Source organism: Salvia splendens, chromosome 5 (genome assembly GCF_004379255.2).
Source record: "Salvia splendens isolate huo1 chromosome 5, SspV2, whole genome shotgun sequence".
In the NCBI taxonomy this organism is placed as follows: Eukaryota; Viridiplantae; Streptophyta; class Magnoliopsida; order Lamiales; family Lamiaceae; genus Salvia; species Salvia splendens.
This window is the reverse complement of record NC_056036.1, coordinates 8129925-8152634: the sequence shown is the minus strand read 5'-3', so window position 1 is coordinate 8152634 and position 22710 is coordinate 8129925. Positions and strand designations below refer to the sequence as shown.

Genomic DNA, 22710 nt, shown 5'->3' with positions numbered 1-22710 from the left:
TGCCTATTGCATTTCGAAAAATACCGCACATTCATCTCACAAAACTCAAAACAAAACATCCCCACATTATAATAACATCCATACATATCCTCGCCAAAATGACAAGGTGATGAACAAAATAGACTCGTGCTGGCGGGCCGACCCGAATTGGGCTCTGACCCGGAAGGCGCTAGCCGATTGTGCAATAGGATTCGGAAGTGGGGCCGTGGGAGGGAAGAATGGGGCTATATACATCGTGACTGACGCGTCAGATGACGCGATTAACCCTAAGCCGGGCACGCTTCGTTATGGTGTGATCCAAGCCCAACCGCTGTGGATCATATTTGAAAGCGACATGAGTATTGAACTCGATAACGAGTTGATTGTGAATAGTTATAAGACGATCGATGGGAGAGGGGCGCGAGTAGAGATATCAAATGGGCCGTGCATTACTATTGAGGGCGTGAGCCACGTCATAGTCCACGGGCTTAGCATCCACGACTGCAAGCCCGGGAAGCCTGGCCTGGTGCGGAGTAGCACGGACCATGTCGGGCATAGGCTCGGTAGCGATGGAGATGGAATTACCATTCTTGATTCGTCCAATGTGTGGATCGATCATTGCTACCTTGCTCGTTGCACGGATGGTCTTCTTGACGTGACACATGCATCAAATTTTGTTACTCTTTCCAACAATTACTTCACTCAACATGATAAGGTATATTATTATTCACTCACTTTTATTAAAACACGGAGTAATTATTAATTACGTATATTCAATTTTATATAGGTGATGCTGTTGGGACATAAAGATGGATTTACAGATGACAAAATCATGAAAGTGACGGTGGTTTTTAATCACTTTGGGCCTGGATTGGTGCAAAGAATGCCAAGGTAACTTATTGTACACATAGATAACGAAAGAAAATTTTCATTTTTTTATAGGCAAACGGGGAGTAGTAATTTATAGGCCTTGAACCTGAGATATTTAGATCAATTATTACTTTATTATTAGGGCAACTCAAAGAAAAGCTTTTTTTTTATTATTAATTTGATTAGAGGTGGTTATGCATTACAGAGTTCGATACGGATACGCCCACGTAGCAAACAACAAGTACGATCAGTGGATTATGTACGCAATTGGTGGGAGTGCTGATCCAACTATACTTAGCGAAGCCAATTATTTTGTGGCTTCTGATCAAGTTAAAGAGGTGCGTCACAACAATTTGATACTACTACTAGTTTAAAGCTAAATGTTGTCCATGATAGTTGAGTCCTATTTCAGTCATTTTTTTCAGAAACATTCTCTTATATTTTAGTGTTTTTTCTAAAAAAAATTTCCTACTTTATTCTCACTACACTTAACCTGAACATTTTTAAAAATCTGTCATCCGACATTAATGGTGTATTTATTCAAGAATTTCATGTAATTTTGGTGAATATTGATGTTGAGATGGTGCATGGATAGCCGAGAATAAAAAAATATCCAACGGCAGGTAACAAAACGCGAGACGAAGGATGATTGGAAGAGCTGGAAGTGGAGGTCGACAAAGGACGTGTTCGTAAATGGGGCATATTTTATCCCATCAGGATATGGAAGTGTTGCTCCAAATTATTTGGCATCGCAACACTTTGAAGCCGCTGTCGGATCAATGGTTCCTGCTTTAACATCCGATGCTGGTCCCCTCTTTTGTGCACCTCACCAACAATGTTGATCTAACACTATCATTTTTACGTTGTTTTTCGATTTTATTTCTTCCCCTTTTTCTATGGGTGAGTTTGCACTTTTGATGTGTTCACGATTTTATGTCTGTCTCCTATTTTGTACAACATGCGATTCGATATCCCACTTGATTTTAATGTATGCTGATATCTCTTTTCAACTATATGAGATCAATCAGAATTTAGTTTTGAAACATTTTAGAGTTCCCTATGGGTTTCCTACATCAAATACAACACACAATACACCCTATACAAACACATACACACACTGCATATGTGTGCACACACATTGCACACTGCACACACACTTCCTCAATATGTCACACAGTGAGTGGCAGATCTAATAAAGAACAAATGTACCCCTAAAATAAAGTAGCAATAATGAGGTTCAATATGGATCTATCTAGTGTGAAAGGATTAAATTCTACTAAATATAACTTTTCACTAATTTACGGATCATGGATAGTTGTGAAATTATAGTTTTTCTTAATTTTATTTTAAAAATTGATTTTTTTAATAATTAAAAATCATTTTTTTTATAATTAAAAATTGATTTTTTATCGTCCAGACCTATCGTCTAGACCCTGCAGTGTCCGGAGAATAGGTCAGACGATGCAAGGGCGCCCCTTCTTCTGCGACGAAAGGTCGGGTGTGGCGATTGTCCGTCCTCCTGCAGTGGGAGGATAAGGGCGGACGAGGCGACGGACGATGGATCGTCCGGACGAAAACCACCCTATTGTGGATGCTCTAATAGAACCATTCCAAGTTACCCAACCGTTTTGTGCCCTCTTGCCCAATTGATAGATGCACGTTTGATTCTCGTGTGTAAGATTATTTTTTATGCTAGCAATTTTTGTTTTATCATATCTAGATGCATTTTATTTTTATACATATCAAGATACTAGTATAATATTATACTCTAGATAAGAAGAGTTTTTTGCCTTGGTTACTGGGCAGTTTACTGTGCTTTCACAGATAATATGTGCAAAATAGTCGTTAAGTGTGCAGGAAAAAGATCTAAGCTCATGCAAGGGGTGCCGAAAGGAATTCATGTGAAAAGAAGCAAAAACAAGTGTGCAAATTGATCGGTAGACAACACCATAGTGTTGCAGAATAGGAGGTGGCCAACTAGAAAAGTTTCTAACGGTAGAAATGTCAAGTCAACAAAGGTGTAACCCTAGGGATTTGGGCCACACCGCCCTATAAATAGAGGCATTAACATGAAGTGAAGCATCTTCAGAAAAATCACTTATCACACCACAAGCTCTCGTTCCATCCATCGCAACCACCTTTTCACTCCAGCCTTCGGCCACCAGCCGAAGGAGATTTCGCCATGCCAGTGCCGTTCCAGCCGACGTAGTATCAAGCAGTCCGAAGTCTTTAGGAGCAACAATATTTTACTTTACCGTTCACGTTTCATTTTAATTTTTTGCAACTTGTTACTGTTTAACTTTCGTATTTCCTTGGTTAAACTTGTGTTTTGTTTCATCTTGTCATTTGAACCATCGACCTTTACACTTGAAAGACGTACCACCTAGTCTTGATTGGAGAGATTACAATGTTGTCACGCCTGTACAAAATCAAGGGTCATGTGGTAAGTCTCACACTATAAATTACCACAGTAAACTCTTTACACTTGGCCAGTATCAGGAATTCACTATAAATTCTGAGGTTATCAAAAAGTTCAGCGCAGTGTTTTCACATGTTTCACAATATATTTTTTACTTGAACCACATCCAATATATGCATGTGTTTGTGTTAGACAAACTCAACTACTTAGGGTGTATTCTCTTTGATTGAAAGGGGTACACAATAATTAGTTTCCACTATTTTCATTATTCAATACATAATTCCCATGCGCATACATGTAGGATGCTGTTGGGCATTCTCAGCTGTTGATCAGGCAAGCTGATTCCATTATCCGAGCAACACATTATTGACTGCAACTACTACTACGAAGAATGGAACATGCTTTTAGCTTCGTGATGCAAAACGGGGGTCTTGCATCTGATACCGACTATCCTTACACTGCATCTGCACCAATAACAAACCATCATCTGTGTTTTCAAATATAAATGGATTTAGTATTGTTCCTAGTAGTGATGAGGCCGCTTTGTTAGCTGCAGTTGCTAACCAACCTATCTCAGTTGCTATTGACCCAAGACTCTTCCAATTTTACCATAGTGGGGGTTTGACAGGGGAGTGTGGAACTCATCTCACTCATGCAGTTACACTAGTTGGCTACGGCGAAAGTGAAGATGGAATCAAGTTTTGGTTGCTCAAGAATTCGTGGGGGACAGGATGGGGAGATGGTGGATATATCAAAGTGCAGAGAAACGTAGATGTTAAAGAGGGCATGTGTGGTATTACATTGTATGCTACTTATCCCAATGCATGATTTGTTCTACACCACTCTACTCAGTTGTTACTACTATTACGCGTAGTATTGCTACAAGCCTATAACTATATTTGATATTGCAAATTTGCACTAGCTATATGAATTAGAATCATTTTGTATATTTAAATTTTAAGGTGTGTATGCTTTTAATCTCTATAAATAATATCATTTAAAATGAAGATAGCATTTTTGTACTTCAATTATTTGTTTCGAATTATATTATTTATATATTTATCTTTTTCTTTAATAGATGGTATGTACTTAAATATTTGTTTTGAATGATAACACAGTTATATATGCACTCTTTATAACACCATAAATTGAAATTGAAGCTTGAGATCTTGAAACAGTCGCATTCATAAACCGATTCAAATTTCAATCGTTGAAATTTGACATTCAAACAATTTCCGTCCTTTCAGTCGACTAGATCCATCTCCATGCGGTCAACAACACCTCCAACAAACCAAGCATATATATCACCAAATAAACACTACGAAATTCATTACCCTCTTTTGAAAGGGAAGGAAGATGGGCAGCCTTTATAAAGCATCACACTCAATCCTACATTCCTCCACCACTTCCCATCGACGAGGAATTACCATGAACCTCCCAAATAGAATCTCCGAAATCGCTCTATTCTTTAAACACATGGAAGAATCGATACAATCGAACATAGGAGGGGATGATTTGGAGAGAAACGAAAACGGAGAAATGGTGGAGATGAAGGATTCTTCCATGCAAGCAAGATTTTCTGATCATGCTAAATAGTTTGTATACCACTCATGTAAAGCTAATTATAACACATGAAATTATATCATTTTATGTCCAAATCTGATTTAATGAAAAAAAAGCAAGGAAACTAGCCACAATTTTAAGGGCTTTTGCCCTCATTTTTGGCCAACACAATCAACTTACCAATTGAACAATTTATCTTGGAGATGTATGTTGTGAAGAGCCCTAAATGGCATCCATCATGTATAAAAGAGATTTGCAGAGACTTATTGATTCGACTGAAATCACAAAATAATCAACTCAATTATTAACCAAGGGTTAGTTCAAGAGATATGTCATTTGCATCTTCCTTGGCCGCAGATTCCCCAATAGCTTCCCACTTCTCCTTGCACATCTGAAAACATAGATAGATATTTCTCTTAAAAAATGGATATATTTGCACAGACTTTCACCCATATGAAAACAATTGAAAGTTTGTGTATTTAGAGGCAGAATTCTTAGCTCACACTCAGAAAACTAATATTAGGTCAAAATTCATGTATTTAGATGCAATAATTAATCGTAAAAGTAAATAAATCACTAACATTATTTAGAGGAGGTTCTTTGCCGAGGAAGTCCTTTAGCACGACAGAGTGGTCGATTTCGTTGGGCTTCAGTTTCACTTGTTGCCTGCATATGATCAAGACCTAGAATAGTTTAGTAACTCAATGGTTTTTTAGCAACATTTTGTTAAGAAAAAATAATTTTACAATACCATTTGGGCTTGGTGTCAGGATTAATGAGGCTGGATAGGTCTTGATTGAGTAGATCTTTGCTTAGAACTCCGCAATTGCAGCTGTGAATTGAATGCGATTCATGGTTATTCAATTTTATATTCAGAAAATAATCTTTTTGTGTTTCAATTTTAAGTTATAAATGTTAGTTTAGTGGTTATTAATTTATCATATTATTATTTTTAATAATATACTATTATTCATTTAATGGATTTAATAGTACTAATATGCTACGTCTGTGCGGCTGTAACACATAAATATTCTTCTTTAAGTTAATTTAGGCTTAAATTTCAGTGATACAGTAATATATATGCTCCAATATCAAACCATTTAGAAGAAATTATATACATTGGCTATATAATACTGTAACAACTTACAAGTACCAAATACCTAAACTGTTTACCTTTTAATTAATAAAGGTAACTTAAATTATACATACACATAAAATTAATTACTCGACCTATCATAAAACACACGAAGTATCTCAAAATTATTTTTCATCATATAAAGATTTACATGGCTGGTTAGGCGTTTTTCTGGATTTAATAAATTAAAATATTTTTGGATTTCACAAAATATAATTTCAATTTTATGGCACAATAATATTTCTACCTTATGTTAGCTCAGCAAATAATCTATTTTTTGACTAATAATAGTAAACAAGTACATACAATTATTGGTTGGAAAGGCATTAAATGATTTAGGAAGTAGATCGATGAGCCTTAAATACATATGGAAAGTATTAGCATTTGCTTACGCACCACCTTGTATGATTTGATCTTGCTTGGCGCTCCTGTACATCTGTCCATGACAGAAAGAATGAGATAAACCATTAAACAAAACTGTACATACCTTAAAAAATTAAATGTATGCATATTATTCAAAAGTATTCAAAAGAATACGTCATTTCTCAAAAAATTATGTCACCCTAGAAGAAGGGTTTTGTCTTCAACCTGAAGATGGCTCTTGACATGCGTTACATTCAGCCCTTTCACATTCATCAACTCCAGCACCATTTTCGGAGTTGCCCCTATCACCAAAATTCAATGTAACCAATTTACTAAATTAATACTCCTACTACAATTTAAATTAAATGAATTCGTTCTTATCAAAGTCTAGAAATAATATATGAATACATTTTTTTTAATCTCCATGCACATGCAATTAATTGGTTAACGATAAGTGAAAGGGTATTAGTGTATAATTATATGAACTTTCGCTGAGAACTAGTTTCAATCTGCACAACAGAAGAAACTAAGACACATTTTCAATTATTCTAATTTTTCGATAAATTAATGCATTTATGGCTAACTGAAATGACAAATTAATGGCGCGTAGACATCCACATATACGTTGTCCCTTAGTACATCGGCTGTTTAAGTAAATGTAAACATTCAACATTAATTTGGTAACAAACAACTTAGCAATTGTATGAAAAAATCGAAATAATTGAAAACTGGAGGTAGAATAATTAGTTGGTGTGCAAAAGCTAGAATTCAATAAAAAAAATGTTAGGAGTATGCAACAAGCATGTGTGTGATCTTACTATCTCCGCCTCCCAGGCTTTCAACGGCGTGGATGAAGCATCGGTGAAGCTCTTGCGTCCATCTCAACCGCGGTATTTTAGACCTAATGTATGGTCTAACGCCTCCATTGGAAGTGGTAGGAGGCGGAGAGTAGAGACTCTCCGCCTCCTGCGGCCAACCTGAGGGCTGGTTTCGACTGTCGTCGACGGTGGAGAGAGGAGGAGGCGGAGAATCCATGGCTGGTTTACTTTGGAATTTCACAGCATGAAGCGCAAGATGAGGTCTCTATATAAGCGATGTTTTCTTTAAGCGTCGAGGTTAATTTGGTCAATTTGTTTCAATTGTCAATCGAAAAAATTCTCTCACGGATTACCATAAGGTCGGGATAAGTTCAAAAATACTCTTATAGTTAGATAGAATGTTTTTTATTCAACTTTTTTTAAATGGGGCGTTCCACTTTAGGGAAATATTGGCAGTATGCGTTGAAATTCGATGGGAAATTATTTGACGTCATGATAAAAAAAAATTATCATTTATATAGATTTTAATGTAACAAAATTTATATAGATATAATTTGTTGAAATTTCATAAACAATGATGGTTGAATTATAGGCTCACTTGTTATGATTGTTCCATATAAAGCGTGACGTGAATGTTAAATTATTTGGCAATAATTAATTTTTCAATAATATTATGTCTACTTATTTGGAAAAAAATTATGAAAAAATGGGACTCCTGTTCACGGATATATAGAGGGAGTAGTGTATTAGAATCAATTGAAGTAGTATTGTTTTGCATCTCTCTCCCTAGTTCACTCTCACACACACGATATAAAATAAAGATCGGGTACCATTTATGTGCGAAAGTGAAAGATCAGATATCATTTCTGTAGTTCACTCTTAAAAGAAAATAAGTTAAATTTAAAAATCAGGTTTGTGTCATTATTGTGTTTCTATTGTGTCATGTTAACCCAAATTATATATGACTATATGAATTGTCTTCTCTATGTGTTTATCACCATGAAGTGCATCATACTCATGTTGTGACATGTAGTAGGCACATGATTACAGATTAATTCAATTACGATTACTTATCAGTCGTAGGATATTATTGTTGTTAAAGAAATATCTTTGTTGGGTATTTTTTGGATGTTATTTTGTAATTTGAGTGATATTTTGCACGGCTTATATGTTATGGTGTGCACAATCATTAAAACCCAGTACGTTCCTAACTTGAATATCTCATGTTAACTCAAATTATATTGTACTGTTAACGAATCCGTGTGCATGTCATGTTCAGGTATAAAGATAGCAGAGCGAATTTGTGTTCAAGTTCAAAGTTTTCTTAATAAATTGGATTTGGGTGAGACATTATTTGTACCTTATGACTTGCGTACGATTCACCAGCCCTAGTTTTGATTTAGAATTTGAGACTCATAATATTATATAGAAAATAACTTTTTTATGATTGAATTTACAAATAATTCAGTATTACTCCAAATAGATCAATATATTGAATGAAATTTCTCGAATTACTAAAAATATAACTAATCAAATACTCCCTCCGCCCCTAAAAATTTGTCCTTATTTCTATTTACGTTCGTCCCTAAAATTTTATCACATTTCACTTTTACCATTTTTGGTAGTGGACCCCACATTCTCACTCACATTTTTCAACTCAATTTCTATTACATTTTTTAAAAGTCGTGCCGAGTCAAATAGTGACAAATTATTAAGGCTGAAGGAGTAATAACAATTTCATTTCTTTAAAACATGTCTATTAATAGAAGGGATGGTCATTCATATGATCCTACATTCATTACATTTATTATTTATTTCCATTTAATTCTTATTTCATTTCATCATATCCATGATGATTACCTCTAATCTTCAACAGACAACAGGGATAGCTGATTTTATATCTTTAATCTTAACTAACATAGTTAATCCTCGATGCTCGATCATTATGTATGGTCTCCTCTTCAGTAAATGAATAATAATCTCAGGCCAGTAGGACCTCCAATTAGTTTGGCCCATATATTTTTAAAGGCCTAATTATTGACATAAATCCTAAGAATTAAATCTGCGGCCAGCAACTTAAATAGGCAGGCAACAACAATTAATTTCACTCTGATATAAATTCTTGGAAGTAAAATCTGAGGTCAACGATTTGATTTGGCGCCTTAAAGCATTTAATTTTGACTTTTATACTATTTATACAAATCTTCCCCATTCTATATTTCTATTATATAAAGGCCTAATTTGGCGGCCTACAGTGAACAAAAAATAAGTATATCAAGTTTTTAATTTGTACAACAAAAGTGTAGTAGGAGTATATACTAACTAGTTCCAATTTAATTTAACTCTAAATGATAACAGACCTTCCATTGTGAATAGGAGTTCCAATTTAATTTAACTCTAAAGAATAACAGAGTTTCATATTCTGCTAACTCATTTCGCTCATAATTCATTTAAAACGAATATTCCCTATATACAATTATGACTCATATATCACTAACTTTTTGCACACACTTTTTTTAGCATTTCTTAAAACTCGTGTCAGAAAGAAATGAAACTCCTATTCGCAGACAGAGAGAGTAGTTTTTAACAACAAAACTAATTAAATTTACAAATTAAAAAAAAAACTCGGACACCAAAAATGTGATATCTGGAGTAGTATTTTTTTATCAGGTTATAATATCAAAATTACTATTGTTATTATTATACATAAAATTATGTGATCATAAAATCATGACACATTTCTAAAAAAGAAAACATCAATTCATTTACCTTTATTTACTTTTCACTTATTAACATACAAAATAAATAAAATCTTGTGCCAAATTTGATATACTCCTCTTTGAACCGAGAGAGTATGATTCACTTTGACCTAACTTTTGGTTCATCATCTCAAATGAGATTTATGGATAATTATTAGACGATTAGTAGCCTCCCAAAGAAAGTTTTGATTTTTAATCAAAACATCTTTATTTGAAATCTTCATAAGTCTATATCATAATGGAAATGTTATCTTTACATAATAGTAACTGAATCAAGATTATTTTCAATCAGTGTAAAGACGCTGACTATTCAGAATATTATCGAAATGACATTCTTTTATTCATTTTATTAATTTAGGATTTTTCTTAATTTGCACTTTGAATTTTAATGCTTTTGCTATTTGAGGTATGCAATTTGGAATCACAAATGGGGTTATCAACTAAACGGTGGAAGTTGAATTGATGTCCATATTTAAAAGTTGTGAGATTAATAAAGAGACAATGAAAAAGTTAAGATTAATTTGAACTAAATTTTTCCTTAGATTTTATACAACTGCATGATATCGTACACCTATTTGACACGTTTGAGAATCATTAAATTAGATCTCAACACAAAAGATTTACTGCATGTTGAGTGAGTACGAGCACCGAACAACACTATTAAAATATGACTGTACACGACACAACCTTAAGCATTCCCAACGGTGAGCAGCAGCTCACCGTCCGTCCTTGCCGCTGGCAAGGACGAGCTCCACCACCATTGTGCTCTTGCCGCTGGCAGGGCGCTGCTCTATGCATAGAGCACGTCCGTGCCAGCGGCAAGAGCACGAGGCGTGACGTGGCAGCTTCTGATTGGCCGGTTGATTTATAATTTATTATTATTATTTTTTTAAAAAAATCGAAAAAATCTGAAAAATTCAAAATTAATAAAAAAAATATTGTCTCACTTCCTAATAAAATATATCCATTTTTTCCACACTTTTAATTTATTTTTTTCATTATTTTTACCCCAAAATTCATACTTTCATCTATAAATACTCTCATTTCAAACATAAAAAATGACACTATACTAAACAACTCTCTCAATCTCAATTTTTAGGATTTTAATTATTTAATTTTTAATTTTTAGGAGTTTAATTATGTAATTTTTAATTTTTAGGATTTTAATTATGTCGTTTTTATTTTATTTGTCATTTGTAATATTATTTAGGTTTTTAATGAATTTTAGTATTATGGAAATGTTTTTGTTTAATTGAATTTTAAATTAATTGTGCTCGTCCTTGCGGAAGAGCACAGCTGTGGGTGTTGTGCTCTTGCCAGAGAGCAGGCATGAATAGTACCGCCCGGGCCCACAACCGTGCCGCTGGCAAGAGCACGGTTGTGGATGCTATATGAAGACACCAATTTCTTTTTATTATTATACAAATATACTTTGACTCATGGTACAAATTTCACACCAACACTATAAAACACAAGTAGGATAAAAGTAGATAATTTCGTATATATCTGGTGAAGTGTGAAAATTTTGAAATAGATAATTGCAAATTTTATCTCTATATCTGATACTTGTATAGTTGTATAGTTTTTTTTTTTTTTTTTTTTTTTTTTTTTTTTTTTTTAAATTAACTTCATATATTTATATCATATATATGAAGGAGGAAATTACAAATCAACTCCTATAACAAGGAGGAAAGACAAATTACGAGAATTACGCCACCCAGGGTTCGAACTCGAGACCTCCAGGATGGACGCAGTATCCAGCACCCTTTACCGCTAGGCCAAGGGGCTTGGATTTGTATAGTTGTATAGTTGTCGTCTCTATATTTATAAACAAAAAAAAAAAAAAAAAATTAAAAGAGAGGATTGCATTTTTAATCTCTGATAGTACTTGTATAGTTGCCGTCCTTATATTTGTAAAAAAAAAATTAAAAGAGAGGATTGCAAATTTAATCTTTATATCTGATACTTATATAGTTCTTGTCCCTATATTTGAAAAGGAGTGAATTACACTAATAGTCACTGATCTTTTCAAAAAAATGCATCAATGGTCCCTAAATTTTTTTTTTATCATTTTTGGTACGATAAGACTAAAGTAACTCTAGACACCACTAATGTGAATATTTAAAGTTTTAGGGCATTTTACACCTTTCTACTCTCCTTTTAATTTTTTTCATTTTTTCTCCCATCACCATTTTATTTTATAAACTCAATTATACTTTCATTTAAATATTATTTGATGCTTTATGATTTCAAAATTTTAAATAAGAAACCATATGTTTTAATTATGCTTTATTTATTTTTAAAATTAAATACTATTTTTTATACAGATTAATCTATATATTTGCGAAGAAAATATTATATTTAATAGTAACATTTTTAAATATAAATATTAAAGTGAATTATAGAAAATTCTTTGTGGGATTTATTTTTACTTAAAAATTTTACTAAATTTTTTAAAATTTGAGAAGAAAATATATTATACAGAATTATTGTAATTTTTTATTTAAAAAATGTTACTTAAATATTTAAATGTTACTATACTTAAGTGAAAAATAAATATTTTAATTACGTTAATTAAAATATAGTATAGTGAAGAATATTTTTAAAATATAATAATTAAAATTTAAGTGAATTATATCTAACATAAATTAAAGCGAACTCTTGCAAGTAACATTTTTTTACTAAAAATATTAAAGTGAACTATAGTACTAATTTTTTTCATTATAAAGCTTAATCTATACATTATTCAAGTAATTATTTAAAAAATTCAATTGATTTAATTCAAAATAAAATATTTTTGTTGTAAAAGGTGCATGATTGAAGAGGTACCAAAATTGTAATTTCCAAATACTGAAAATGCCCTCCATGGCATTTAGGAGATTATTCAAGTAATTATTTTAAAAATTCAAGTGATTTAATTCAAAAGAAAATATTTTTGTTGTAAAAGGTGCTTTTATGTATGGCCAAAATAATTGCATGATTGAAGAGGTACCAAAATTGTAATTTCCAAATACTGAAAATGCCCTCCATGGCATTTAGGAGATTTTTCAAATGCAGAAGGGTATAAAAGACTGACAGTTACCAAAAATGTAATTTTTAGGGACCAACTAGGCTATAAAATTTTTTAAGGACCATTGATGCATTTTTCGACAAGATCGGGGACTATTAGTGTAGTTCATTCTTTAAAAAATATTAGAGTAAATGTCAAATGTGGTCCTAAACATATGACGGTTTTACGATTTTTGTCCTAAATACTATGTTTTGAATTATTACATCCCACACATTTGAACTCGGGTCACAATCAGTCCATTTTGGACGGCTCCGTTAAAAGTACAGTCAATGGCTGTTTAGCCGATTTTTGATCGGATTAAGCATTTTTATAGATTTTTTTATTATTTTAAAAAAATAGTATTATTCTAAAATTTTAAAATTAAAAATCTAAAACCTTTCTCCCCCAAGCCGCCACGACTCCCGCAATGGAAGATCGCAATAGGCCTGTCACAGGCCATCCCGCCCCAAATTCACAGTCCAAAGGCTACTCAGCCGCCGCCGATCCACCGCTTATCCTTACGGAACAGAAATATAATTCTCCACTCATCTCTATCACTTACAACCACCACACGGATCAATCCCCATAGTTCTAAGTCCTAAGAGCATCCGCAGCGGTGGCGGTCGTCGCCACCGCCGTCCGTGCCAGCGGCAAGGAGAAGGGTCGCCGCCGCTGCGCTCGCGCCGCTGGCATGGCGCTGCTCGATGTATCGAGCACGTCCGTGCCAACGGACGCACACGTGGCGGCACGGGATTGGGCAACGGCGTAGCCGTTGCATTCAATTTTTTTTTTTAAAAAATCGGTATTTAATTATAAATAATGCTAAAAAATAAAAAAAAAATTTCCAAATCCCAAAAATATGGCCGTTTTTTCCCGTTTTTTCTGAATTTTTTTGATTTTTTTTTATTTTTTTTTCCCAAAATCATCTATAAATACACACATTCATCACTCATTTATCACATCAATTCATCTCTCATTCATTTCTCATTCATAATTCTTATACAAACTATCAACACATTCAACCTTCACTCAAAACATCAAATGGATTTCACTCATCTCATGGCGGAAGCGGAGCGCGAAGAACAAGAATACTACGAACAACATCGTGCCGCTTACGAAGCATATGTCGCGGCGAATACCCCCGCTCATCCTCCTCAACGCACTAGATCAAATCGCCGCTACATCCATCGTGACCGGGAGGGAGCCCACGAAAGGCTCGTTGCCGACTACTTTGCCGACCATCCGCGGTTTCCGGCAGATTACTTCAGGCGCCGTTTTCGCATGTCAAAGCGCTTGTTCATGCGAATTGTCAACACATTGTCCGCACGTGTTGAATACTTTCAAACAGGTGTAGATGCAGCCGTCCGGCAAAGTATCACGGCGTTGCAGAAGTGTACGTGTGCCATCCGACAACTCGCTACTGGGCAAACGGCCGACATCTTCGACGAGTATCTACCCAAGGTGGTCGACGTTCGTGAAGACGCTCCACAACCCGCACGACCCGAGACGGGTTCTTTTTGCGCAGCGTCAAGAGTCAGCGCGGAAGGACGTCGAAAGAGCCTTCGGGGTCCTTCAAGCTCGATTCAACATTGTGAAGGCCCCGGCTCGGCTGTGGTACGTGAATAATATCGCCGACATCATGTTCACGTGTATTATATTACACAACATGATTATAGGCGACGAAGGGCCGAGGGCGGCTAGCTTCTACGACGAGGACGAAGCCGGAAGCTCAACAGCGAGGTCTCCCCCACGCCGAGGCGAGCATACGACGGTTGGCCAGAGGATCGAGACAAGACACACAATGCGCGATACTCGAATCCACAATCAACTACAAGAAGACCTAATCAACCACATGTGGACGAAATTCGGCAACGAGTAGTGGTTTTTTAAATTTTTAGGATTTTAATTATGTAATGTTTAATTTTATTTATCATTTGTAATATTTATTGTGGTTTTTAAATGAATTTTAATATTATGGAAATGTTATTGTTTAATTGAATTTTAAATTAATTGTGCTCGTCCTTGCGGAAGAGCACAGTTGTGGGTGTTGTGCTCTTGCCAGAGAGCAGGCATGAATAGTACCGCCCGGGCCCACAACCGTGCCGCTGGCAAGAGCACGGTTGTGGATGCTCTAAGCTCATAATCAAGCACATGAACGCACCAAAAAGGATAAGTAAGCTTTTTCAAATAGTTTTTCAATTCCTTTATGCTCCCTTTCATTCCAGTACTGTTCAGCCAAAGTGTATGCTCCTTTCAAACTCTAATTCAATGGAGTAATTGGGGATTTAACATAAATCCTAATTTAAACCCAAATTCAGTTGAAATGCTGGAAATTAATTAATGCAAATTGGAGCTGTAATTGACAGGTGTTACCGTCGTCGGTGGAGGTGGGGGTGGTGCCGGAGGCGGATGGGAGCGAGAGCGCGACAGTGACAGCGGCGGTGGGACGGACAGAGAAGCGAGGGTGATGAGGTACAGGAGAAGAGGAAGAATAAGAGGTTCGAGAAGACGATCTGGTACGCGGAGACGAAGCCGAGAATCAAGGGGAGATTCGCGTAGCGGTCGAGCTTGAGGAGGAGTCTGCGACGTACGACGTCGTTCCGAGCTTCTAGTGAGATCCAATCAGATGATCTTCAGCAAGGTTTTTTTGGACCACTGAAGATGATGATGATGATTATGATGATGATGAATTTGCATTTGTAAATATTGTGCTCCTCTTTTGTGAAGTTTTCTATTTCTCTGAAGAAGATGATGATGAATTTCTATGAAGAAGATGACGATGAAATATTTTTGTTTTGCATTATGTATTTTAATTTCACTATTTTGCTAATAAAAATTAATGAGATAATTAGGGCGCTAATAAACCCACTTAATAACTTAATTGGGTCAAAACTGGTTTAAAAGACGTTGACCGTTTACTTTTAACAGAGCCGTCCAAAATGGACTAATGTGGTCCGAGTTCAAATGTTTGGTATGCAATAATTCAAAACATAATGTTTAGGACCAAAATCGTAAAACCGTCGTATGTTTAGGACCATATTTGACCTTTACTCAAAATATTACTAAAGAGATTTTGCATTTTTAATCTCTCTATCTGATACTTTATACTTGTATAGACTCGTCTCTATAGAAATTTAATCTCTGTATCTGATACTTGCATAGTTGTTGTCCCTTGTTGTTAAAATTCTTTCACATGTATTTGAATTTTGATGTAGAATACTACTATTTAAAAATTGTACTACTTTTTTTTAGGTTTTTTAGATCAGATGACCTTCAACAATGAAAGACTATTTTGGTCAATTTTCTATAACTGATTATTCTCTCCCTTCTCTCTCCCTTTTTATTTTTTCCGTAGTGAATTTCACGAATTGGAATATACTCCCTCCGTCCACAAATAGGAGTCCCGTTTTTCCATTTTAGTCCGTCCGCAAATAGGAGTCCCGGTTCACTTTTACCATAAATGGTAACAGGGTTCCACCTTCCACTCACTCATTCTACTCACATTTCATTTAAAACTAATATATACAAGTGAGATCTCTATTCCACTAACTTTTTTTTCACTCATTTTTTTTAACATTTCTTAAAACCCGTGCCGCCAAGAAATGAGACTCCTAATGGCGGACGGAGGGAGTATTACACTAGGTGTGTGTGACTGACAATTTTGCCTCTGATTAAGAGTAGTACATGACTAAATTGGCACTTTTCTCATTTTAGAATTGCCAAGTTTTTTTTCTTAGTAATTAATTAGTGCCAATTTTAGAAAATTGCAACCTTACTCTTAGGTGTTTCATTTATTCATTAGTTAAAATAATATTCTCACTGTCCCATAAAAATTTAAAAAGCCTTAGATAGGCACAAATTTAAATGAATAATTAATAAAGTAGAAGATTGATAGAAAGAAAAAGTTATTAAACTATATTAGGAGAGAATAAGAATCACTTTATTAGAAATAAAAAATTATTAAAAATAAAATTGAATTATTTTAATGAGACGGTCCAAAATAGAAAAAAATTATATTTTAAAACGGATAGAGTAGTAAACTAGTACAATACTATGATACAAGATGAATAATTATGAAGTACTCTAATATAATACAATATAATCTTGACATAGGCGTAAACCCGAGATTAAAAAAAATCCAAAAAAAAAGTAACCAAGGGTCAGATACTCCCTTCATCCGCCATTAGGAGTCTCATTTCTTGTCGGCATGAGTTTTAAAAAATGTTAAGAAAAGTGGGTAAAAAAATAGTGGAATATATGTCTCAGTTGTATATAGTATATTAGTAGTTTTAAATGAAATGTGAGTATAATAATACAATGTGAGATCATATTACTATTGATGGTAAAAATGTACCGAGACTCCTATTTGCGTGAGAGATTAAAAGCATCTTAGTCCAAACGTTGGTCAATAACACAGAATCAATTTTATAAAAAGGTACATTCTGATACATCAAATCAATAACGTAGTTGTCAACAGGAAGAGAGATTTTGATTTTCTTCTCTCTCTTTCTTTTCTGGGATCACAAAGTCAAAACCAGCGATGGCATCGGTAGCAAAGAATTGCCTTCAACTGTATCTGACGCAGCTCCACCAACATCCTTTGAGAACCAAAGTATCTCACTTCTCTTCTTCTGTGATTTCATTTTTCCACTTTCTCATAATTTTATTAAATGTTTTAGTGTTTTTTCTTTTACTGATTAATTGGATCGTTGCCTTCTAGCACTGTTTAAGTTTTTAATTTTAAAATGTATTTATTGATTTTTGGTGCATAGGTGATAACGGCAGGAGTGATTTCGGCGATTAGCGATATCACGGCGCAGAAGCTCACTGGCATCAAGAAACTTCAAATCAGACGCCTTCTTCTCAAAGTGGTGAGATTTTGTATTTAGTCTTTTTGTTGATTAAATAACTTTTGATAGATAAAAACGCTGAGTTTCAATTGTGAGAAAAATATACATTTGATTAGCTCTTTCAATCTATGAATCCAGCGAAATTTATGTTTTTTGTTTGTGTGTGTGTGTGTTTATTTCTTGACTGACAATTTCCAATTTAGCAAAAAAATGGTAGATGGAGTCTCTGGCTTTTTGTTTGTGTGCTTGATGAATAAAGTCAATAAAAGGGATGTTCTAGTGTGAAGGGGTAGGTAGAGCTTCTTTATAATACTATTACTATATAGATAGAGATATACATGTGAATCACACACAAGTATCAATATAAATATATATCTGTATATCACACACAATATCATTATCAACATATCTTTCATATTAGATCTCAAATCAATTGTACTCTTTTAAATGACATCTTATACATGGAGAAAGGCTATAGAATTTAAATGGTAGTAATAGAGACTGATGCTGTCTATCTTGGTGCACTCTTATTGCTTCTCTTCACTAATTTAGTTCATGTGAATGATGGTTGCTACTTCTTTGTTATCTTAGTTTTCAAACTCAAGATTTCATCTCATTGATCTTCGAATGAGAAGAGCTGTTTTTATGAGGAACTTACTGTACAAACTGAAATCATTTCAGGTGTTGTTGGAGCAACTGACGTCTTCACCGTTGAACAACTTGGTTTTCATGCTATACTATGGATTAGTCATCGAGGGTCAGTCTGGTCCGGTTTTTCATTGTTTTTCCTCTTTTAGGGAAGAGGCGGTGAGTCTGTTAAAGCTTCTTTGTGATCAATATCTACTTGCGAGAATGAGACATGGAATGCGGTTTCTCGTATCCTGTAAAATAATTAGAATTTCATGTTGAGAGCAGAAAAAAACATTGATCAGATATGTGGCTCTGATGCATGTTAAACCAGTTTAATGATCAAACGAGATTTTGGTTGATTTATAAGTCGTTTTACATCCACAGCGAGGCCATGGCTTCAAGTGAAGTCCAAGATCAAGAAGGAGTTTCCAACGGTGCAGTACACAGCATGGACGGTCAGTACAACTACTTTTATTTGTTCTGCCCAGATCTTCCAGTCTCAAACAAACAAGGCATAGCACATTAAAAAATGCAATTAATGTTGATGCCTATCTTATGCGGTTCTGGCCGGTTGTCGGATGGGTTAACCACCAGTATATACCGCTGCATCTTCGTGTTGTTTTTGGAAGTACTGTTGGCTTCTTCTGGTACGTTGAGTTTTTGCGCTTGAGTTACGACTGATGTGTACGGTTTCTAACTATTTTGTGTTAAACACAGGGCTATATTCATGAATCTGAGAGCTAAGTCCATGGCCATAAAGAAAAGTTAAGCTTGTGTAACAGCAACATATATGTATTCTGCAAGTTCTCTCCGACGACTGTTAGTGTTGTATGGGTATGATTTTAAGTATGACAATTTTAAAATAAACTCTCAACTTTTATCTTGTGATTTATATGAGAAAATTATTTGCAATCCATTAGTTTGCAATTTTTTGCTGTATCTGATATGCGCCTGTGTCTTTAAATAAATTGTAGACTGTCCTTATTTGTGTGTATACAGCTTCTATGTCTTTATGAATTATGAGTCGTTCATAGCAACACCTTTTTGTTTTTGTTTTTATTTTTATTTTTTAATAAAGAAGAAAAAAACAAAAATAAACAAACACAAAACAAACAGTGTAATTCGATATGAAATGAATGAGTTGCTTGTGAAATTCAAACTTAATATCACGAATTCACCGTAGATCTAGAATGTGTTCTTATTTTAGTCACTATTGAACGCAATACATAATTGTAAGTTATAGTAATAAATAAGTATTTAATCAATTAACATTCATGCTTCTATCGTATATAGATGATCAAAATTTACACTTAAATTTGAATAAGGTCGATATCATCATCATGTTTCGACTAAGTTCTCATCTCTTCATTACCAAACAAAATCTAGAACTTAGGATGCCTTTGCTTAGAAAAAACTCTAATTATATTATTAAAAGCAAATTAATCAACAGATTTTGAGTTGGTAAAACCAAGACAAATAAAGTTATAAAATGTATTGCATTTCGATTAAATCAAAGGACATTTTAACCATATACTTCTATATTGATCCATCAATTTTAAGCTATTCTGATCTGTAATTAGAGATATCACATTTTGGCCATATCGAAGAGCAATGTAACTCTATCTGTCAGTGGCTCCAATGTAAGCTCATCTATCCTCTCTCTCATTTATATTTACATATATTGCATGAATACATCATCTATAATTTAACTGTCTCAGATTATAATTGACAATGGATTGGTACGGCTTACAATAATGAAACCACAAGGACTACTCACAGCCATAAAGTATGCTGGAAAAGACAACTTATTAGACACCAAATCCAACCAAATTAACAGAGGGTAAGTTTCACTTCTTTGTGGAACTGAGGAAGTAATAATTCTTGATATCACAAAAAAAAATACAATCAAGAATCTCATGCTGCTAATCACTTACCATCAAATTTGCAGTTACTGGGACATCAAGTGGAACTTGCCAGGAGGCCAACATACCTATTGTACATATTCTGAATTGGATTTGTGGTTTTTTTTAATTAATTTCTGGGGGTTTAAAATTTAGAATTTTTAAGGAAATGGGTTGTGATCTTTGTGCACAGGCTAAAGGGATCCGAATATAGCGTGATCAGTTTGAGCAACGATAATCTGGAGGTCTCGTTTAAGTCTAGGTATGACCCTTCGGTTAGTGGAACAAGGCTTCCCCTAACTATAGATCAAAGGTGGATACATTACTCACACAGACAACTTATTTTGATAAAACAAGTGTTTATTAGTATATTACTTCTGTCCTGCACAGGGGCGGACGCAGAATTTTTTATTGGTAGGGGCTTTACTATGTGTATTAACATTGTTAATGAAATATTGTCTTATTTGTGAACGTAACAAGTTTTAATAAGTATAGGTAATGTTACATAAATAAAGAGAGATAGTATGTAAAGTATTCCCTCCATCTCATAGTAGATGTCACACTTTTCTTTTTAGTTTGTCCAATAAAAGATGTCAAATTTTCTCTTTTGAAAAAAGTTCTCTCTCACATCAATTATAAAATTATATTTTCTCTCACCACTTAAAACACAAAATAACCTTTCCTAAAATCCTGTGTCATCTCCCAAATATGACATCTACTATAGGACGAAGGAAGTACATGAAAAAAGAAGAAAATTTGTGAAATTTTTTCCTTAAATACAAATAATACTCCCTCCGTCCCACATAATTTGGGACACTTTGACCGGGCACGGGTTTTAAGAAATGTAATGAAAAGTGAGTTGAAAAAGTTAGTGGAATGTGGGTCCTACTTTTATATATTAGTTTTATAATTAAATGTGAGTAGAAATAAGTTAGTGGAATGTGGGGTCCACTACAAAAAATGGTAAAAGTGAAATGGGTCAAATTATATGGGACGGCCCAAAATGGAAAACTGAGTCAAATTATATGGGACGGAGGGAGTACTAATTTTGATGGACGTGCCAAAATAAAATATTAGACAATTTTTTATAGACGGATAGCGATTTTTTGTAATAAAAATTAACTCGACTCTGCGTAATAAAAGTACAGAGAAAAAATGTTTTTAAATTGAAATGAGAAAAAGAGAAGCACAACATCTAGGACACATTTTACAAGAAGATTTTAAATGTAATAATATTAATTGTTGTTAACTTTTTTAGTCAAAGTCATCTTCTTCCTCCACACCTCGATAGCCATTGTTCTATTTCATTCTCTGCAAACTTTTTATTTCTTGAACACTGATTGTTCAGCCCTTCTTACCATATAATTTATAATGATTTAGTCTCATACAACCTTAGTTTAATAATGGCTGGAGATAAGTTTCTGAATTTTTAAAAATATTGGTAATAGAAAAAATTATAAAGAAAAATTTGGGTAAAGGCCCTACCCTCCTTGAACGTGTGTCCGCCCCTGGTCCTGCAGGTACATTGTAAGAGCATCTCCAGTGGACGGACATCTCACTAGGACATCCATTAGGACATCCCAAAAATACCTCATGCCACGTCACTAGGACTTCCCATCCCACTGCCACGTCACTAGAACATCCCCTGCACAATCCGCCCTTCCCATCGCCCTTCCCACTAGGACATCCCGCAATTAAAAAAAATCATACATTAACAAATAAAACAATTAACATTTACGGAAATAAAATTTGACCGAGAATACGAACGGGAAAAATTAACAACTTCATCGAAAATAAAATTCAACGAGCCGTATATATAGAGTTTAAAAAAAATAATTAAAAACGGGACGTCCGACTGGGCGCCACAATGGCGGACGTCCGCCCGCCCGTCGCACCGACGTCCGAGGACACCCGACGTCCTCACGGGACGTCCGTATCCGACCCTAAACGCCACAATGGCGGACGTCCCGGTCGCCCGTCGCGACGTCCGACCGGACGTCCGCCATTGGAGATGCTCTAAGGAGTGGAGTATCGGGTTTCTACTGCTATGCCATCTACGAGCGCCCTCAGGGATGCCCCCCTTCGACCTTGCTCAAACACGCATGGTGTTTAAGCTGCAACGCTACAGGTGAAGTTACATGTGGTCTTCTTATGTTGATAATGATACAAGGAAAAGTGAGAATATGAATTATAGGTTTCATTACATGGCGATCACGGATGACAAACAACGCGTAATGCCAATGCCAGAGGATCTACTGCCATGCAGTGGCAAAACGCTGATCGTGCCCGAGTCTGTATTGCTTGTTAATCCTATCAATCCGGACCTTAAAGGAGAGGTTGACGACAAATACCAATATTCGATGGACAACAAGGA

At 34.8% G+C, this 22710-nt stretch overlaps 2 protein-coding genes, 1 long non-coding RNA gene and 1 pseudogene across 4 annotated transcripts; all 4 read left to right on the top strand.

The window, feature by feature from the left end:
* Positions 1–109: 109 nt before the first annotated feature.
* On the top strand, positions 110–1776 carry LOC121802430 (probable pectate lyase 16). The gene is made up of 4 exons (XM_042202103.1): positions 110–694; positions 767–870; positions 1055–1173; positions 1453–1776. Exons 1-4 carry the CDS (start codon positions 110–112, stop codon positions 1689–1691), a joined length of 1047 nt encoding a protein of 348 aa, XP_042058037.1. The 3' UTR covers positions 1692–1776.
* On the top strand, positions 1746–4096 carry LOC121803730 (annotated as a pseudogene).
* Positions 4097–17429: 13333 nt separating this feature from the next.
* Positions 17430–19351, top strand: LOC121802600 (peroxisomal membrane protein PMP22-like). Its single transcript, XM_042202285.1, has 6 exons — positions 17430–17567; positions 17728–17826; positions 18487–18562; positions 18820–18890; positions 18997–19082; positions 19153–19351. Exons 1-6 carry the CDS (start codon positions 17496–17498, stop codon positions 19202–19204), a joined length of 456 nt encoding a protein of 151 aa, XP_042058219.1. The 5' UTR covers positions 17430–17495; the 3' UTR covers positions 19205–19351.
* Positions 19352–19823: 472 nt separating this feature from the next.
* Positions 19824–20688, top strand: LOC121802601. Of its 2 annotated transcripts, XR_006050818.1 has the most exons (4): positions 19824–20075; positions 20154–20275; positions 20384–20430; positions 20530–20688. It is a non-coding gene; the product is annotated as an uncharacterized LOC121802601 (long non-coding RNA). The 2 variants fall into 2 exon arrangements; XR_006050817.1 differs by having other exon boundaries at positions 20384–20688.
* The last annotated feature ends 2022 nt before the right edge of the window (positions 20689–22710 follow it).